A 14,055-nucleotide genomic window follows, 5' to 3' on the forward strand; every position below is an offset into this window, starting at 1 on the left:
ATGTCCAGCCTGATTTTAGCACTTTGGTTAAGACCTTATTTATGTGCACGTGACTTTGCTTATTAGTCTGTAGTGCAGAAAATCTCATGATGGAGTATTTTAATTCTGCTAGTGATTGAAATGAATAAAATCTCTGAATTGGAAGAAAAGATGTGGTACCATTGTTATGTGTATTAAATATCCTGCTCGTCAAGGCCTGTGGATAAATCTGTCTGTCCAAAGCTACAATTGCTCATACAGAAATCCAACTTACTTATGTTATACTCTACAAATCAATATTGTTAGGCAGGAGAAAGGTGCTTTTGTAATTTGAAGACTTTCTAAGGTTATTACTACTAGTTGGAGATAATTCTTTTCTTGCTTCTTTCTTCCTTACTCCTGCCAAGTATCATCATCTTTTAGAGGTGTTTTCTGGGTCTGTTAATGTTATTTTTAAATGAGTTTTTGTTCGTTTTTCCTTCTCTTGAGCAACAAAACTTGGATTGGAAGTCAAACATTTATTTGAATTTTTATAGACTGCTGTGCTCTGTGGTTAGTTACTTTCAGAACTGTGGTGATATTTTGGGTTACATCAGAAAGATTATTAGGCAATTTTTTAAAACCTTAAACTTTTTCTTTTCCTGCAGCCACCTAGAAGAAAAAACACAGTGGGAACATCCTAAGTCTGGGAAGAGGAAACGTGTTGCAGGAGGTTTGTGTTCAGCATTTGTAATGAGTTCAGATTGTTACAAACATTCAGTTCCTCCACAAACTCTGGCTGATTTCATTTTGATCTCCTAGTTGTCACTAATCACCTAGGTAGGCTGAGCTTGCAGAATACAGCTAATTTCAGTGGGGTTTTACCTCTGTGATTGTGTCTGTGTAGAGTGATCACTTTGCAGTTCTATGGCTTTCCTGTATTGCTCCATAAAGCCAAAGTACTAATTCCAGGTTACAGAGTTGGTTTTAGTGTGGCTTTTAAAGTGTATTGTCAAAAGCTGGAGTTCTCTCTTTTCTTTGTGTCCATCAGATAATATTTGTAGTTGGATTAATATTCTTCAAAGAATGTATTTCATCAAGGACTATCCCTGGCACAGAAGGAAGCCTCATTAGTTTTCATTTTATCCGTTTCCCCCAACCCAATTGAATATTTGTGCCAGAATAGAAGTCAGACAGTGTTGCAGGACATTTCCAGAGGAAAATGACTTTTCAAGGACCTTGGATCAGTGCCTTGAATCAGATTCCCCCAGAAGCTTCTGTACCTGGGGGTGCTGCACTGTTGGCAAGCCGTGTTTCTTTTGGTGTTGGTAATCTGACTATAAGTGAAATATTTTCAGTAAATCTTAAACCAATCAAAGTGAAATGAGTATTTCCAGCTAAAAATAGAAATACTGAGAATGCCATCTGTTAGGTACTCTTATGGGATCTTTTATGTAAGAATTTCTTACGTAAAGATGTGTCATTTTTTCTTTTATCTGTCCTTCCAACTTTCTAGAGTCCTTTAGGTTTGATTTATTATATCTCATGCCCACTTGAGGGCTCTGATCTTTTAACTTTTGGTATATGTTACACATAACTTTTCCTATATGTTTTTGCTATTTATTTTAGCAGGGGTACATACTGAACTGTAAGTAGTACAGATGTGTATGTGCTTGGAAGAACGATTGCATTTTGCTGTGGTTTTTTTCTGCTATAACATGAACTTATTTTTGTGTTATAACATGAAAAGATTTTTTTTAGAGAGTCTTTATACTTAATCTGCCAGTCATTGCACTTGCACCAGATCTGTGTACTGTACTTCTGTGAGAGAGCAATTGTGTGTGATTAGGGAAGCAATCCTTCTTTCAAGTTCTGATACTCAAGGGCAGCAGGTAGCTGCACCACCTACAGAAATAATGCAGAATTGTGTCTCATCAGTCTGAGAAATCACTTAAACTTCACACTGAAGAGTATTCTAATGCCTGAAAATAAAACTAATGTTTTATGTGCTTTCTAGATCTGCCATATGGATGGGAGCAGGAGACTGATGAAAATGGACAAGTCTATTTTGTAGAGTAAGTATCTCAAATTGTGGAGTATGTTGAAGGAGGACAGCTGGGTTACATGCTGAGTAGCCTTTTGAGTTATGATACTGTGACAATATCAGCTGGAAAGACAAAAAGATTAATAAATGTAGCTTCAGAATCCAAATGCAGATATTGCAGTGTCTGCTGTTTCAAGGACAAGTGTGGGGTCCTTTTATAGACTTTCTAAGATTTCCCTAATATAACATGATTTTTTTTCTTTTTTTCCCCCTGAAAATATTCTGTCTTATGTCAGGGGTTCATGTGAAGGTCAGAATGGGTTGTGAAGTATGTAAATACAATTATTAATGGATGCTGTCACAACTGGGAAAAAAATTTGATTAAATAATGGGATTGGGATGATTTTAACCAAACTGAAAAAAAAATTTGATTTTTAGGAATCTAAATAAACCATCAGAATTGTACACATCAGTGGTTGAAACACATTTAAAATCTGAATGCAGAGAACAGAAGGGGTCAAACAGTTGAATTTTTGTGTTCTTTTGCAGCCACATAAACAAAAGGACGACCTACCTTGACCCAAGACTGGCCTTTACAGTAGAAGATAATCCAGTAAAACCTACTACTAGACAAAAATATGATGGCAACAGTACTGCAATGGAAATTCTCCAGGGTCGTGACTTGAGTGGGAAAGTGGTTATAATCACAGGAGCCAATTCAGGAATAGGTAGGTTAACATGGCATGGAAGGTAAAATATGGCAAACATTATCCTACAGGCTATTTGCTTGTTTAAATATCTCTGTATTTTTGGTTTTCAAACTTGATTTGCACTTTTTTCGTATAAAACCCCGGGTTAGAAAGGTGTTTTTTAAAAATGTGTGGAGAATTTGGAGCTTACAGGAGAGCTACAGGAAGGACATCAAGTGCTGAAACAATTGATTTTTGTCTAGAAAAATATCTATGGAGGCATTTCACATTATGCAAATATATAAAGAGAAGGGGATTTTATTTTTATGATCTTGGTGGCTAGGACAAGGAGTGAGGTTTGTATGGCTGCAGGACAGTTTAGGTAAAGTATTCAGAAAAACTTCTAGTGCCAGCAAGTAAACTCAGGTAAAGATTTTCCCAGGAGGCTGTGGAATTTTTATCTCAGAAGGTACTTTCAAGTGAATTTGATGATGAACTTGTGTTGTTTTACTCAATGCTCCTTTAGTTCAAAGAAATACAATTTATGGCCTTTAGTAATCCCTGTTAGTTGTGTTGTGTCACAGGTTCATAAATCTCTTCAGGCACCCAGCTTGTTTAGATACCAGTTAAATATTACTGCTTCTGTAGTGGGTGAGTGAGATATTCAGATAACTGCTGATCTTTTGTTGCCTTTTGTTGTTTGCATTTTTCTTTGTGGGATTACATCAATATTGAAGGAGTCCTTATGCAAATTATTTGGTGCTTTTTATTTTAGTTCAGAATTTTGACTTAAATGCATTTTTGAGGACGTTGGAAAACCTTGAAGACATTCTGGAAAATGGGTTAATAGCAGGACTTACCACTCTGAGTTTCCTTAGGTTTTATTTCCTAATTATTTAAGGGAGTGTTATTGCACAGGAGTCACATGAAGAGTTTAGAGCTTTACTGTGCCTTGCAGTTCAGGCCTTAACAGCACATCCTGCTGTCACTGCCTGATGTGCTGCTACAGATTGGCAGTGCAGTTGGGGCAGCAGGTGTTCCACTTACCTGTCTCAATGAATTTGGGCTTTCTAATGAGGTTTATGTTCCAAATTCTTGGTACAGCGTTTCTCTACATCGCATCCAGCAGTACAGTTTGCTTTGTATGTAACTGTGCAGTCTCTGAACATTTAAAGAATTTCCTGGACTCAAAGGGATTTGTCTTCAGCAGGAGCAGAGCTGCCATTCAGCCTTGTTGAATGAGTGGGAGATGTTTCAAATATGGCAAAAGATTCATTCAATATATACGGTGGTTTTGTCAAGATTTTTTTTTTTTGATGTTTCTCCCTTAGTTTATAATCTGGATTGGTCACAAGTAATCAATATTGAAATATTCTTTGCTTTGGAGTCCATAAGTATGAAGGTAGCAAATCTGTGATTCAGATGGTGTTATGGCCCATTTACCTCAAAACTCTTGCATATCACGTTGCATTTAATGCTGCTTTAGTCCTAGGCAATGTGTGATGTTTCTTACCAGTTGCCATGGAGCATGGATTAATCAGCTGGTTCAAGGGGACTCTTACCACTTTTGGAGTTTATTTTGCAGTTATTTTAGGATTTCAATGCTCTGTTCCATTTGGTGTTAAAAACATTCTTTTTAAATTTTCTGAGTATGTTGGAGGTAATAGTTTCCTCCGTGAGTATTTTGAGGAGTAAACAATTCCTGTGATTTTAGAACAGCAAAATGTTTTCTTTTAGAGGTAAGTGTAAATAATTTGAGGGAAATATTGTTGTCCACGAAGTGGAAAGATATATAAAAATAATGTATTACTTGTTGAGAATTTGTTTGTATTCAATATTTCAAGGAAAAAAAATAACCCTTTGATTGTTGTCCAGATGAGTTTCAGTGGTATATTTGAAAATAACTAACTATGGTGTCTGTCCATTTGTTGAGAAATGTTTCATTTCAGGATAGGTAGAACAAAGATCAAGCTGTAACTTGATAGACTGAAGTCAGAAAAATGCATTTTCAGTTACTGCACTGCTGGATGCTCAAGATAAAGTTTGGAAAACGCTGAGAATCCCTTGAAAGATGGATGAACATATAAGGGATGTTTTTATTTATCCATAGACTCTGCTTTAAGAAAGCAATGTTAAAAACAGATGAGCAAAGATGGAATGATATCTTAATTCAATTTATTTGTAAATCTAATACAGGGACTTCTATGTAGCTTGTCAGGAGCATTTTTTCCCTTAGAGTTGAAAAATCTCCTCAACTTTTGTAAAACAGAGATTCTTGCTTAGTTACTGTGGGAATACTTTGGATGACTTCAGCAGGTTTTAGTGGTGTCACCCATTGCCTCATTGCCCTTTAACTTAATTTAACATGTCTGTAAATAGGAACAGTGTCTGCCCTAGGCTGGTTCTTTTCATTCCTGACTAGGAAAGTGGTCTTAAGAGTCTCCTAGATTATACACCCACTTTGTTAACTTAATCCTTAAAATTGCTGTGGGTAGTGTGAGGGGAAAACTACTAAGAAATTACATTTATAAACACTTAATTATTTTTGATTAGCAACTTGAAAAAGGTTAACAAATGATGCATGTTCTTACAATACAAAGAGGTCCTAGCAGCTCAAGAGTTAGTGAAATATTTTCTTTTTTATTTTAGAAGCTTTTTCTTCTGACTGTGTAGTCCAAGTATTCTTTAGGGTTTCTTTTCTCATCTATTTTTTTAAGCTCAATCAAATTTTTAGTCTGAATATCACATTAGAAAATTGAGGTAACTTTTGGTCCCAGTAAAGCTGGTGTATTAAAAAGAAGTAGGACAGGCTTACTGAACAGTTCAGTCCTGTGCAGTCACCCCTGGTTTGAAAAGCATATTGTTCTCTTTACATTTAAACATGAATAGTGTAAATTGTCTGTTGGTTCTGTCAGAGTCAGTAAGACACATTCCACTGGGAGGAATTGAAGGTGTGTGCAATTTTGAGTGTTGTTTTTCTGTTTAAAGGTCTCAACAGGAGCTTACAGAGAAAGACCGACCTACCCCAGCTTGCTGCTGGTCTGAGCTGATTCCTGCTCACCAGTGTTGCCAGTAGAGGTCTGTCTTGCTCTTTGAAAATACTGAACAAAAGCGACCTGGTGCTTATTGCTGTTCTTAGGAAATGCTCCTGGAATTCTGTTGTTTGTGTTCTTAATTATTAGGGCTAGAATTGTAAATTTATAGAAGTGTGTCAGCAGTTCCTCTAGGTTTAATTTTACACAGAGATGTGGTATTTTCAACTGTAGGTGTAAGCATAATGAATACAAAGCATGTGGCCAGGCTGCTGTGCTGTGGCTGTGCTTTTTGTACTTCATAGTGGCAGAAGGCAATGAAAGTTTGTTCTGTGGGAGAATTCCTGAATTCCTGATTTCTGAGCTGTTACTTCTGTGTGTACCAGTGTTTGAGCACTTCCTATGTTAGTATTGTTCTGAATCTTGTAGTTAAAAAGCAGAATTTACCTTGAGAGCTTTAATAGAACCAAATGTGGGTATCCTTTGTATTTCTCAGGGCAGTGAAGTGATCACTAATTGAGTAATGGCTATTTAAACTACTACTTGTAAGAGAAGAAAAATTAAACTCTTAAAACTTACCTGAATTTTGTCTGCAGACTCTTTAGGGTCTCTAATAGATGCTGGCTACTTTTCACCACTATGCCCTAAATCTGTGGGCAGTGGAGAGATCAGAAAAGCATGATTAAAAAGAATATTTTAATTTCTGAAGGAATCAAAAATTGACTGCTCTGTACCTGCAGAGAAGAGAATTTTGTGAATATGGGGAGCTATTGTTCAGAATTTACTGAGGTTACTTGTGGGTGACAGCAATTTTACTGAGGCTTCAAAAAGAAGGTAACATTTGCTGAATCCTAATTAGACCAGTGAATGGTCTCATTTAAGTCAAACTCTGATCATATGGGAGGAATTAAACAGACCCTTCACATATCACTGAGTACTTGATTTTATTAGTATCAGTCTGACCGTCTTAAATATGTTCATTGTCTTTTGCTGTACTGCCTGGAGTTTGGTGGTCTAAGCCCACAGATGTTTGTCTGTCAGGAAGGAATTATTCAGCTGTATTTTTGAGGTAGATTGCAAGTTTTCCTTGAAAAATGCGCACATTTTTCTTTGAAAGAACTGTTTATTTTCCAGTTTCTCTCTCCTCTTTCCACATGAAATAAGGGTTTTGCAACTGGCAGGGCTTTTACAGAGGAACTGCTCAGGATAGCCTTTGTTTCAGATTGATTTTATGATTTCTTGTATGGTTTTGGAATTTCTCTTACACTGGAACACCTGAACTTTGTCAGCCTTCAAAAAGTCAGCTTGTTTTTGTTGGATAGTTTGTTTTGGGATGAGGAAAATCTCTGAGAGAAAATACATCTGTCTGCTTTTGGTCCGTATTGTTATTTTTCTCATTCTATTCATATGATGATTTTAAGATTTCTTAGTGTAAACATATTTTCTTTATTTTATATGACTTACTATGATGAAAAGAGAGCAAGGTGTTTACTTTCTAGTCAATTATTTGAATTCTGTTTCTTACAAGAGCAGAAAAAGGGATGTGAGCTGGGGCAGCAAACTTGTGACAATGCCTCTTGAATGTTTTTTTCCCTGAGTTCAGTGAAAAGAATTTGTTGTCTGAACCAAAATTAATGTTCAGAAATGTGTGAAATCCTGTGAATTAATAAAACTTCTGCCTGTTTTTATTACGAGTTTCTGTACATGGTTCTGATGTAGCTCAGTGGTGCACAGAGAGGGGAATGCTGGGGTTTTGCATCTCATGTTCTCAGTACAGAGCAAAACCTGTGGTGGAGGGGCTGAGCCTTTGCAAAGCTGAGGTTTCCATGCTGGAAATGTTCATGTGTGGGGAACTGGAGTTCTGCTTATTTATGGAGGTTGGGGTTCAAAGCTTATTGTGGGGCAGACAGAAAGACCAGCAATATCTAACCTTGGATTGTTTTTCTTAGCCAAGTCCTAGCTGTGCCTGAGAATGTTTTCATGGCATACTTTTGTATTTATTGGGCTTTGAAAAGCATGGAAGAGCTGTTCCTTGGTGTGTATTTTGATTTTTTGTGACTCTTAGGCTCTGAGTATCATGAATTATCTTACACTGCATGAGTAGCACTACCATGGTGCCTGTGTAGAAGTTTTGTTTGCTTCTTATTTAAACTTGCACTTAGCTATTTTTTTTTTTTAGGCATTTTCTTTGTGCAAGTCCAGACCTTTGTAGCAGGCATGAATTTTGTTGTGAAACAAACAGTTTGTTGAGGGAATGGGACTATGGTGCTTTTCCAGGTGCTTTTCCTGGATCTTGCAGGAGGTGTATTTTTGGCCAGAGTAGAGTATTGGGGTAACTGATGTTGAAAAGCACAATTTATGGAGGGGAATGTACCTCTGGGGTGGAACTTTTAAATCCTTTTGTTGTGGGATGTTTGTAGCCATCAGTCAGGGATTAGCACTGATGTAGTTTGAACAGTTAAAAATCCACTAAAATCTATTCTTTTCAAAATTCAATTAATACAAGAGGGTTCCCTTTAACTTACAGAGCTATAGTCTTAAAATTTATGGCAGGTAATAGTGAGTGAGTTTTCCATGAGTGCCATCACTCTGTTTTAACTCTGGGTTAATATTGTGGAATATTAATATTTCTCCACTTTACATAAGGCTCCAACTGCTTACTTGTTACATACTGTAAATATTAAGAGGTCCCCTTGGACTTCCTGTAATTTATTTTTCTTATTGAGTAAGCTGAAAATGGTGTCAGATGTTCATACTGCTTTTTCATGTCCATTTTGATGAATCTATTTATTACTTGTGTAATGAGCAGTACACATGGTTGGTTAGCCAAGTTATTGAACTTCATCAACCTTGGCTGAAATTCACAATGCATGTGAAACTTGTTGTAACATGTAAGAAATTACATCTGGGCTAAAAGGTTCAGTAATGATTACTGCTTGTAAAGGAGTATTTTCACAAAGGATGGGATTGAGCTGTGGGCCTGTGTTGTACTTTTGGGTATTCCTTTTACAGAGGAAAAACATTTGTAGAACAGGGAACCTTCCTAGGTAGTACTTGCTTCTTGCCTCCTCTCTAAGAGCCACAAGACTTTTCAACTTGATTGCTTTTCTGTCTTTACTTAATTTCACAAAGGTTTTTCTTATTATTTTATGCCTGTTTCATCATCCAGAAGTGAAAAGGCCTTTTGCATGATTCAGTTTGTCTTGCTGCAGCATTGAGATTACTCTTTGCATCATTTTGTGTCTTCATGTTTTGAACACCCACTGTGCTTCAGGAGTTGTTTGAATACATACATGTACATTTGTATTATTTTGGAGTGCTTGCTAGATGCTGGAGAGGGAAGAGATTGCTAAAAGCATTTTATTTTGTAATGACAGGATCTTCTGAAACATATAGGGACTTTTCTAGATACCGACAACTCTAATTGCAGCCTGTAGATGTGCATTAATGATGTGAGGTTTTTGTCTTACTAGCAGAAAAATTTTAGTGACTACATCTGTACTTAGTAGATCCACAAAGAGGAAGGATTTCAGTATCGTGTGTCCCTTTTATGCTTCTCATGCTTGGTTGTGTCAAGGTGTTACAAAGTCTTGAAACTCAAGTCTGAAACAGTAAATCCCTACCAAAAAGGAAGTGAAAGGAGACAGGTAAAAACCCGGGAAGATAAAGATCAAAATCCTGACCTGATTAAAAGGAGTTTTATCTTCAGAATTTGTGATGCCAGAATTTTTTCTGAATTAGAGAATAAGAACAGTACAGTGAAAAGACAACTGTTCTTACGCTTGTCCTAAAGATTATGATATGTAGAGTTTTTTAAAAGATTGTGATTTATGAAAATAAATTTGTCAAGTATCACATTCTTTCAGGAGTTCTTAAGGGAAGACCATCAAAAACAAAAGTCCCTTTGTCTTCCTTTTTTTATTAGTTAATGCTATTTGCAGTTTTTAGGTCACACATTAAACTCTGTCGCCTTTCTCTTGTTTTTATTTTTCATCTGTGAAGGGGAGATTTTATTCCTCTCCTTTTTCCATTTATTCTGCTGGCTTGTCATTTTAATATGTGAGATCTCTGTAGCTTTATGTTCAGCTACATAACCTCAGTATTTTTGTTCCTGTAACATCCAGCTGGTTTTGATTTCTTGCTGTACTTCTACATAGAGGATTTCAGTACTTCATCTTTTGCTTCAGAAAACTCCCTACAGTCTGTCTTCAAATCTGAATAATTTAATAGGAATACACTTTCTTTCCTCTCCTTCAATTAATGATACTTAACTTAGTCACTGTTCCTAGTTCCTGTTCATAGTTAATATCTTCTGTATTAAAAATACTGCTGAAATTAGGTTTTCTGATTTTTGTTACACTTTCTTGATAGAAATAGTATGTGTGAGAAAGGAGCTGTCCTCATTATTTATTCTTTATCCAAGCAGCTTTAACACAATTCATTCTCTAATTTAGTTTCCTTTATTTTTTACATGGAAATCAACATCATAAAACTTAGGGAATGTTTGTGAGGAGGTTTGCTGGTTCTCCTGTATCAAAACCAAATTGATGGAAACGCTATAACACTGTGCATTCAGAGATTCAGGAACTTAAGAGATTCTGGTCTGTTCCTCTCCTGCCCCTGGCAAGCATGAGCAGCATGTCCTGCTTTTGTACATTTGTACATTGTAGACATTGATTGTGCTACTTAAGATTTTGAGAAATGTGTTATTAGCCTTATTTTACTTATGGAGCAGTGTATGGATGCAGTAAATTACCTACATTTACAGATTATGTCCATATTCCAGTTTAAAGTGGGAGTTGGATTGTTCTGTCATAAGATAAAATATATATTTCTCTGAATGCTGTTCTGTTTCTTCAGCAGAGGGAGTAATTAAGATATACTAAGAGTAGAAAATATGGCAACTAAAAAAGAAAGCTTTTTAAAGAAAGCATTATTTGTTTGGGTCTGTGTCCAGCTGTGAGCAGATGCTGAGGGGTATAAACTTTCTCTTGCTTGAAAATTTTTAATTCTGATGGTAAAATTAGATTATTTTGTGCCTTGCTAAGCAAAGAGGAGTGCATAAAAATGTGCATGACCTATTTGGCAGCACACTTCTGGCATGGTGAGTGAATGAAGATTGTGATCTGTGAGCAGGTGTCTCGCTGTGTCTGTTTCTGAACTGAATCTGTGCTCCAGGGAATAGAGCCTGAGACTTCTTGGTTCTGCTGTTTGCATCTTGCATTTAAACACTCATCTCTGGCAAACTAAAAAGTTATGTATCTAGAATGTAAGGCAGAGAGAGACTTCTCAACAGAAAAGAGGAAAAAAACTTGGTGTGGAGTGTGTAACTGTTATTGGTCCTTTGCTTTGGTGCGTGGTTGTCACTGAGCTCTTGGGTGGGCTGCTGGTGTTCCAGTTGTTAGCAGATAAACTTTAAATGTCTTCTAAAAAGATACAAATTAATTTATTAATTTGGTGTGGGAATATGCATGGCATGTTTTCATGCACTTCTTGAAGGTGTGGCAGAGAGATTTCAGATTTTTTTTTTTTTTTTGCCCATGGCCTTACATTGTAATTAATGACTCCTAATTCTTGCTTGTTTTCCATTTTCCTTGCTTTTGTGTACAGGCACTTTTTGTTAATACTGTTCTTATTCTCCATCTTTTGTTTCAGAACTCCATCTCCTGCCTTACTTTGTATGTCGGACCCACATGATGGATCATTTGAGTTACATAACAGCTTCCCACCTCCCTCTTCCCTTCGTAGTTTAAAGCACACCCAAAGGTTTGCCAGTTCTGAACTAGAGACCAATGAACTGCATCTTTCCTGTACTCAGGTCTTGCTACAGGATCCTCCAATGACTCTTTTTATTAAACTCTTCCTTTGCTGCCGAACTAAACAATTTGTCTTATCTTGTATGGCCCAAAGACAGAGGTGGGTGGAAACTGCCAGAATTCAGGTAGTGTTGTTTTAATTTTCAGTCTGTTCCTTTCCCCTGATACAAAATGTGAGCTCCTTAGAACAGGACCTGGCTCTGTATGTTTGATTCCCTAAGATATCTCTTTTTTTTGTAAGCTGAACTGTGAGCTTTTTAGGACAGAACCTTGTTTTATTATTTATCTGTAAAATGTCTAACATGCATTTAAAAATCTTTCACTGTTTGTGTAACTGATATAAATAAATATCATGTTTGTTTTAAGAAAAAAATTGGTCCAGTTTATGTTGTAGCACTTTCTCAGTATCTTTACATAACACTGAACATTTCTCATGAAATGACTTTGAGGTTAAAGCTGGGAGGATCTAGCACTTGGGCTGACAGCACAGTATGTCTTTTAATTATTCTGGCTCGGATGAAATATTCCTCTTTATTGAATTTACTTCTTTTAGTAACATGGCACTGTTGTACTTGCCAAAAGGAGATACAAAACATGCAACTAATTTTTTTGTTATGTTTAATTAGGGCTCACTTCAGCAGTACAGAAACCTATGATAGTGTTGGCTAACAGAAGAACAGAAGTGTACTTGAAAAGAAACTAGACAATTCTTTTTTCTCCATCTTTGTTTTGGTGGGAAAAACTGTTGTGTTGCTAAAAGCTGCTGCTGATGCAAAGAGCAGCTTTAGAGAAGCGTTCTCCAACCCCTTTTCTCTGAACTTGGAACTTTTTTTAAAAAAAATCTGATTTAAAAAAGAAAAATCCGAGGAGAGACAGTCAAAGATAAATTTTAAATTCTCTGGGATTTTTTCTGGTCACTTGTGTAAGAGGGTATGTTTAAAGTAGCAGCAATAAGGGAAGAAAAAAGCCCCAAAGTTTTGGAAAGGAGTGGGGGAAAGCAAAAACCCACCCTTCAAAACAGCTTTTAAAATCTAGTTGATACTGAATTTCTGGTCAGACTTGTGTTCCATTAGGAATGCTGTGAAGGCTGGCATTTTTACACAAACCCTTCAAGGGTGTGTGGATTAGACAGAAACTGAAATCTCCTTGCTACTGCTGATTTTGGGTAAATCCTCATGGTTTGTGTGTGGGACTGGTTTAAGTTGTGTTGCCACCACCCCTCTTCAGCTCATCTCAGCTTTGCTGTTTAATAACAATGAAGCCACAGCAGCATGCACAAAAATGTTATTTATTTCCTTAATAATGTGTTCAAGTACTGGTATTTGTAAATAGACTGGCTTTATTTAAGCAAATAAACAAAAGAGCTGGTCACTTATCCCACAGTTGCTAAACCTTCAGGAATAATTACTGCTGAGACATGGAGTGTCCTAAATGTCACAGCAAATTTGGCTGCTCAGACCTGATCTAGATTTCATCAAGATTCTGGTTTGATGTTGACTTACACCGTGGGCAGATCTGTTGTTTTCTTCTACTCCAGATTTCAGTTAAATGTTTAATTTGGAAGTGTTTATTTTGCAGTAAAAATAGAAGTAGTGTGTTAATATAACTGTAGTCTAACAAAATATTTTTTATCTCTTATAAATATGAGCATTTGTAATTCTGAATAATTTAGGGTTTTTTACTAAAATAAAGAATATGAGTCACACTAAAATAAATTCTGCTTATTTGAAGACAAAGTGCTATTTCAGGTTTCTTCAAAAATGTATGTAACTCAATTTGACTTGACTTGGTAATAATACATTTAAATATTCTTTGAGGTGGAAAGGTTGTTTTTGTTTAGAAATTGTGAAGTTATGTGCTGAGTTGCTTCATATTCAGATGCCTGTCTGCCTTCATGATATGTTATCTACCACAATGGGAAAAAATTGTGTGCAAACAGAAAAATAAACTCTTTAATAAATTCTCCTTAAACATTAAATGAGAAAGCCAAATGCTAAATTTTGATGTGTTTTTTTTTAAATACAGTAATTGATTTGTGTTAGGAAAACTGCCTTTATTGCTTGCAAGAAGCCACAATGTCATTTTTAAAGACAATCAAAAGAAAACATGAATTTATTCTATGCTTGAAGAAACACAGAGAATAAAAAGTTCAAACAGAATAGTCCCTGGTTCCAGATGTGATGCTAAAATATGAATAGTTGTGTTCATTTCTGCGAAGTTTTTTAGTATTGGTAAAATGCCATAAGCCACTGGACTTACCCAATACACTTAAAAAATATTCAGTAAAAAATTGTTTGGGATTTGGTAGGAGCATGATCCTGTAAGAGATAAAGAAATGCAAGATGAAGATGAAACATGAAGGCTGAGATGGCTTTTTTTGCCCCCCTTTTAAAGGAATGTATTTTATCTAAACAGAGCTTTGACAGTGGTTGAAATGGAAGATGCAAATCTGAACTCTTTATGACTGTGATTTTTGGTCACTGATGGACATCTAAAGCAAGGAGTAGGTATGAAAG

The 14,055-nt window shown here is 36.1% G+C and overlaps 1 protein-coding gene across 1 annotated transcript in view; it reads left to right on the top strand.

Annotated features, from left to right (window-relative positions):
- Nucleotides 1–14,055, top strand: part of WWOX (WW domain containing oxidoreductase) — a 473,253-nt gene that overhangs the window by 1,864 nt on the left and 457,334 nt on the right. The window contains exons 2-4 of the mRNA XM_063410336.1: nt 627–691; nt 1,976–2,033; nt 2,552–2,730. Coding sequence (XP_063266406.1) covers nt 627–691; nt 1,976–2,033; nt 2,552–2,730 — 302 coding nt within the window. The remainder of the gene's footprint in view (nt 1–626; nt 692–1,975; nt 2,034–2,551; nt 2,731–14,055) is intronic.

This window comes from Prinia subflava, chromosome 13 (assembly GCF_021018805.1).
Source record: "Prinia subflava isolate CZ2003 ecotype Zambia chromosome 13, Cam_Psub_1.2, whole genome shotgun sequence".
In the NCBI taxonomy this organism is placed as follows: Eukaryota; Metazoa; Chordata; class Aves; order Passeriformes; family Cisticolidae; genus Prinia; species Prinia subflava.